At 39.2% G+C, this 6,013-nt stretch overlaps 1 protein-coding gene across 1 annotated transcript; it reads right to left on the bottom strand.

Annotated features, from left to right (window-relative positions):
• Window positions 1–184: 184 nt before the first annotated feature.
• Window positions 185–4,251, bottom strand: LOC110107837. The gene is made up of 5 exons (XM_020838254.1): window positions 3,719–4,251; window positions 1,394–3,645; window positions 1,033–1,311; window positions 555–830; window positions 185–438 (listed from the first exon to the last, which is right to left on the bottom strand). The coding sequence occupies exons 1-5, from the start codon at window positions 4,249–4,251 to the stop codon at window positions 185–187; spliced, it is 3,594 nt and encodes a 1,197-aa protein (XP_020693913.1).
• Between the last annotated feature and the right edge of the window lie 1,762 nt (window positions 4,252–6,013).

The raw sequence follows: 6,013 nt of genomic DNA, 5'->3' as shown, positions 1-6,013 counted from the left end.
TGTTTTATTGGACTTAGGGTTTGTTTTTTTTTTTTGGGAAAATTTGGGGCCAAAGCCCATATATTCCTATATTGAGAAAAAGTTACAAGTAAAAGTAACAAAAAGTAAAATCCCAACATAAGCAAGAACAAAAACTTATGTAGGACAAAGAAAATAAGAAACCCCAACTATACCACCCATATCATCAAAAACTCAAAAAGAGCACAGAAAACATGTGAAACATTAAACCCAAAGAGCTGGAGATGAAACCACCCCAAACAGTCAACAGAAGAGCAATTGGAGGAACATAGCAGCCAGCAACAAGATTCCCAGCACCACATAAGATGAAGTCAAACATGTGAAAAATACCAGCAGCCAAAGACCTCTCCCAGATTGAATCCCAACTGAGAGCAAGAACCTGCAGGCAAAATAGAAATAACGGCTCCCAAGTCCAACTGCCTGGACTCAGAAAAATGCAATATATCAAGAAACAAATCCCTGGTTGCCCGAAGACCGTCCAAGGGATATAGATAGGGAGCTTCATCATCGTCCAGACAGAGCAAAATTGCAAATACCCGAAGTGACCAAATTCCACTGAGACGGAACAGAGAAGAACGAAACATCCATAACTGCATAACATGATCCACCATAAATTTGCCACAGAAAGCAACAGAACCGTCCACCAGCTAATCCCAGATTTACCATCATGCCCAATATCAACAGGAAAACATCCTGCACCAACATCTCGAAGGAACACAGCAATAAAATAGGCAAAATAAATGCCAACAGCAGCAGGGCTTGAGAAACAAAAAAACCCAGAAGATACCCAGTAACTCCCAGAATCAAAAAGCCTGACAAATTATAGTTTCTCCAAGAAGTCCCAAGCATTCTTCCATTTCAAAACCTTGTCAAACATGTTTCTCTTAATGTTTAGCAGCAAAGTAGTGTGGCATAAATAGGAATTACAAAATCTCCTGCTATTACGCTCTTTCCAAATATGATAAATTGCACAACAAGTCAATACTTTGTAAAAAATTTTAAACTCAGCTTTACCTTTGAACTCAGATTTTACCCACTCCAAAATCTGCATTATATTGGGCCTCAGAAGGAAACATTTCAGACCAGGAATGAGGGCAGAAATGATAGAGGAGTAAGGGCATTCAAAAAATAAATGTGTAACATTTTCTTTATGGAAAAAACAAAAACTGAAAAGGTCCGGAACAATAATGTTCCTAATTTGGAGAGCATCTGCCATTTTCAGCTCCCCCATTAAAGCTAACCACACAAACTGAGTGTTTAATGATATTTCTTTTAGGCCAAAAAAGTTTGTACCTACAATTAGGAATGTCAGCATAATACTCAATAAATTTGTTGAATCTATAGTTTTTGCAATCTTTCCAAATCAGACACGGGCCAGCCTCATTAGAAACAGAAAACTTCTCACAAATGTTTCTAAAAAACAGCGGGAAGTCGTCAGGAAACACCCAGTGAGACGAAACAAGAAATTCATTCAAAGAGCAATCCAGAATGCCCTCTACAAGATTAACTCCTGAAAATTCAGCCAAGGTGATGTTATTACACCAATGGTCCCATCTCAAGGAAATAGGAGCATTATGAGTAATAATAAACTTAAAGCAAGACTTAACACCAACAACAGTCTCACAAATTGAATGCCAGAGTTTTGAGGCAAAAGTAGGTGGAGGGCTCCAAGGAGACCTGTATCTATAAGTAAGCCAAGTAGAAAGAGGCGAAGGGAGGTTATACATCCTATAAATGACAGAACAGTTGTAGGCAAATTGCAGAGCAAAAATGGAAGGGATACTAAGGTCACCCTTACATTTAGGCCTACAAATTTTGTCCCAAGAAATCATATGTAACTTTTTAGAAACCTGAGAATCCCCAAAGAAAAGAAACCTAGAGGAGGTTTTTTTGACATATTTGTAGACAGCTTTAGTTAGAATCGACCCCCTGATCCAGTAGGCAATGGTGTTTTGAATAGTGAATTTGATATATTGAAGCCTACCAGCAAAGGACAGTAAGTTAGCCTTCCAACCATTCATTTTCTTATTAACACTATCCATAAGAGGCATGAAATCTTCAATTCTCAACTTGTAGAAAGATAGAGGAACTCCCAGATAAGAGATTTTAGAAACCATATTGTGAATCGACAGAGCTTGACAAAGGTCAGAAAAATTGTTCAAATGTTTAGGAAACATAATAAAACTTTTGTCATAATTAATATGAAGAACTGAAGCGTTAGCAAAATCACTTAAAATCTTAGCCAACAAGTTACAGTTATCAATAGAGGCCTCTCCAAAGATAAGCACATCATCTGCATAAAGCAAATGATTGATGGAATATTGCCCAAGAGAGATGCCTTTAAAACCCCGACCCTCAAGGATATTAGAGAAAGCATCCATAACCAAATAGAAGAGATAAGGACTAAGAGGGCAACCTTGCCTTAACCCAGCAAAAGAAGAGAAATACCCCTCAAGGGCCCCATTAAGCACAATGGAGAAGTTGACATCAGAGATACAAGCTTTGATCCAATTCACAAAGAGATTAGGAAAACCTTTTTGAAGAAGTCTAGCTAACAAGAACTCTTTGGAAATAGAGTCGAAAGCTTTTTTGACATCGAGCTTAGCACAGAAGAATTTACCTCTCTTGTTCTTACCAACATAAGCAAGAATTTCACTAGCAAGAAGGATATTGTCGGTAGAAACTCTAGATTTGACGAAACCAGCTTGGTTGTCCATAACAATGGAGTTCATAATCGGTTTAAGTCTTTGAGCTATAACCTTTGCAATAATTTTGTTGAGAGAGTTACACAAGGCAGTCGGCCTGTGATCAGAAATCAGGGTAGCATTTTTGTTCTTGGGGATGATAGCTAAAGCCGTAGCTTTAACCCCATTAGGCATGTAATATTTTTGAAAGAAAGATCTGATAGCTCTACAAACCGATGGACCAATGATGTGCCAAGCTGTTTTATAAAAATAGAAGTTAAATCCATTTGACCCGGGTGCAGAGTTGGAAGAACCCATGAAAACCACCTTCTTAATTTCATCATCCATAACAGGAGAAGTGCAAGAATAAACAAAACTGTCAGGAAGCCTTGATCCAACTGGAAAAAACTCCAACCGCAAGAAAGTAGGAGGGACGGGATTATAAAGATCTTGGAAATAATCAGTAATAGCAGAAATAACATCAGAAGTAGAGGAAGAAGGATTACTAGCAAGCAGATTCGCTACCGATTTGTTACCTCCTCTCCTAGTCCTAATTTTAGCAAATAAGAACTTAATATCATCCTCTCCATTTTTTAACCAGTTCACCTTAGCCCTCTGAATAGTCCAAGAAGTATGAATAGAATTGAAGTTAACTAATTCAGCTTTAACATCTTTGCATGAAAGATTTAAAGCCAAATTATTGTGATCATCCTGAAGCTTACCCAACAGATCCACTTGTTTCTTCATCAATGCATCTAAATGCCTCTTGATACTTGAGGATGAACAAACCTCTTTTTTGATGCAGCCTTTTAACAGTTTAAGAGATTTACAAAAATGAGACAAAAGGATTGCCATTACAAGGTTGAGAAAAAACCTCCAAAAGATGACACCAATAGTTGTCAAGCTTAGTCCAATAATTTTTAAAAGGAAACCTGTGATGCACCTGAAAGTTGAAGCCAGAATGGAGAATAATAGGGCAGTGATTCGAACAAGATGGATTTTGAATAGAATAATACGAATCAGCAAAGGCATTCAACCACCCCTCATTCACAAGCACTCTGTCTAGTTTGATGTGAATGGGGTTATCAGATCGTTGATTAAACCAGGTATATTTCAAGCCAACAGAATTAAGATCCTTCAATCCATTACTAAAAATCATATTATTGAAGTCTGTCAAGGCAGAAAGAGTAATAGGAGAACCACCTAGTTTTTCAGAAGTAAAACGACAACAGTTGAAGTCCCCTATAAGAGCCCAAGGGAATTGGTTGGCAGGAGAGGACTGAGCAATGGAGTCCCACAAAACCTTACGTTCTAAAGAGCTATTAGAAGCATAAATAACAGAAAGCTGTAGTATAGGTTGATTAGCAACCCAAATCGTACCAGAAATTAACTGAGAGGAGATCATAGTAGGCTTGAAGCATAATTTTGAGGCATTCCATTTAACCCAAATCCTCCTCGAAGAGTTAAGATCGAAGTTATGACAGCTGGCTTCATCCACAAAAAAGAGAGTGAGAGGATTCAAAGAAAGGGTCCTGAAGCGATAAGGCATTGGTCCGATTCTCCAAAATGCAGACCAAATCGAGCTTAAAAGATTGAATAAGTCGCTTACAACCAAAAACCTTATCAGGGTGATTGAAACCCCTGACATTCCACGCCGCCATGGGTGGAAAAGACATTATTGATGTTGATTAGCATGAGATTTTTTGGTTTGCTTCCCCCTTGCAGGTTTTTTGGATGATCAGTAGGAGTTTTATCAAACTTATTATCCCTATCCTCTAATACTTTTAAAACTTCTTCTTGTTGACTTTGATCATCCTCTATAATTAAAGCATCAAACCTATTAGGCGAGGTTATAGCTTTCGGTAAAGCAGTTGATAGAGAGTTCTGAGACGAGGTAATAGCTTTCAGAATGGCAGATGATAGAGAGTTTTGGGAGCTGGAAGAGGAGGAAATATCCTCATGAGGCGAATTCAGATTCGGAATGCCAGAAACATTCACCTCCCCAGAAGCAAGAGGAATGTTTAAGGTGAAATCCCCAACCGTTACAGCGGTTTTAAAAGGAGAATTTTTAGGTGTGGGTGAATGGGGCTGATAATTTAAAGGTTGTCCTAGAGCATTTGTGATGGACGTTGTAGCTTGAATGACATGAACAATATTAATTTGCCCAGAATCGGTCTTACCCACAATTACCTCAGATTGTCTGATCTGAGATTTTGATTTTGCCCGATAACGAGCCTGCCTGCTAAAACTCCGACCACAATTGCCTTTTCCTTGGTTTTAACATTTTTATCAAGAATAGGTTTTGTCGGACAAGATGATGAAAAATGCATTAAAGACTTACAATGATCACAGGGGAACGGTCTCCACTCATACTGAACTTTCAGCTTAACCTCAACACCGTCCAAAGAGACACGAATCTCCTCCGGATAGGTAGCCAGATTATCCACAAGAACACAAATCCTGGCATAAGTAAGTCTGGTCTTTTCCTCAGTGAGTTTGTCCGCAGCAACAGGAATGCCGATCTTGCTAGCAATGCGAGAAATCCCTTCAGAATTCCAACAAGCTAGGGGGAGGTCATGAATTTTAACCCAGATAGGAACAGTGGAAAATTCCTCCCGCTTGGGGATGAACTTCGGATGCCATTTCTGAAACACGAACGGCTTTCCCAGAAGAAACCACACACCTCTCGACCAGACCATGTCGAAATCATCCCGACAAGAGAAGCGAAAGAGGAAGAAGCCGTCATTTAATGAGAAAAGCTTAACCGAACCAGACAAGCTCCACGTTTTATTGATAGCTCCGGTCAGAGCTTCGTAAAAAGGCCTTTGGCCAATCGAGTACCCAACCAGACATAAACTCTAATCCTCACCTCCTTTGCTCAGTTTCTCACAAGAGAAAGGAATGACTTCCGGCTCCGAAGGATGATGTGAAAAAGAAAGGGTTTTAGTAGAACTGACCTCAGAGGCAAACACATGACTCCAGTTTTTAGGAGGAGAGCTAACAAAACTACCAGCTTGCGGACAGAGGGGGAAAATCAGAAGGGGGAAGAGAGGAACCCATGGCGAAGAGAGGAACGTATCCTCCGGCAACGCCGGAGGAGGAGGACGAGATGAGGGATCAGCAGGAGGAGGCGCTAGGGCAAAAGAAAACCCTAGGCGCTCGGGGTCCAAACTCTCTATACTTAGGGTTTGTTTGAGATGACTTTGTTATTGCTTTTTAAAATAATTTTTTAGTACGAAAATTTCAAGTTTTAATTTTTTTTTGTATTAGAAGCTTTGCTTTAAAAATAGTAAGAAAGCTATCTTAAACAA

The sequence above is a fragment of the Dendrobium catenatum genome, unplaced genomic scaffold, assembly GCF_001605985.2.
Source record: "Dendrobium catenatum unplaced genomic scaffold, ASM160598v2 fragScaff_scaffold_1583, whole genome shotgun sequence".
Classification (NCBI taxonomy): domain Eukaryota; kingdom Viridiplantae; phylum Streptophyta; class Magnoliopsida; order Asparagales; family Orchidaceae; genus Dendrobium; species Dendrobium catenatum.
Note: the sequence above shows the minus strand (reverse complement) of the source record. Positions and strands in the feature narration are given on the sequence as shown.

What these genes read in the sequence shown, in the direction of transcription:
- LOC110107837 (XM_020838254.1), bottom strand. Translation starts at nt 4,251, where the DNA reads ATGCCTTATCGCTTCAGGACCCTTTCTTTGAATCCTCTCACTCTCTTT. An exon ending in TTGAATGCCTTTGCTGATTC is followed by an intron (nt 3,646 to 3,718) that starts GTATTATTCTAT and finishes TTCAACTTTCAG; the next exon opens with GTGCATCACAGGTTTCCTTT. An exon ending in TTCTGTTTCTAATGAGGCTG is followed by an intron (nt 1,312 to 1,393) that starts GCCCGTGTCTGA and finishes TCCTAATTGTAG; the next exon opens with GTACAAACTTTTTTGGCCTA.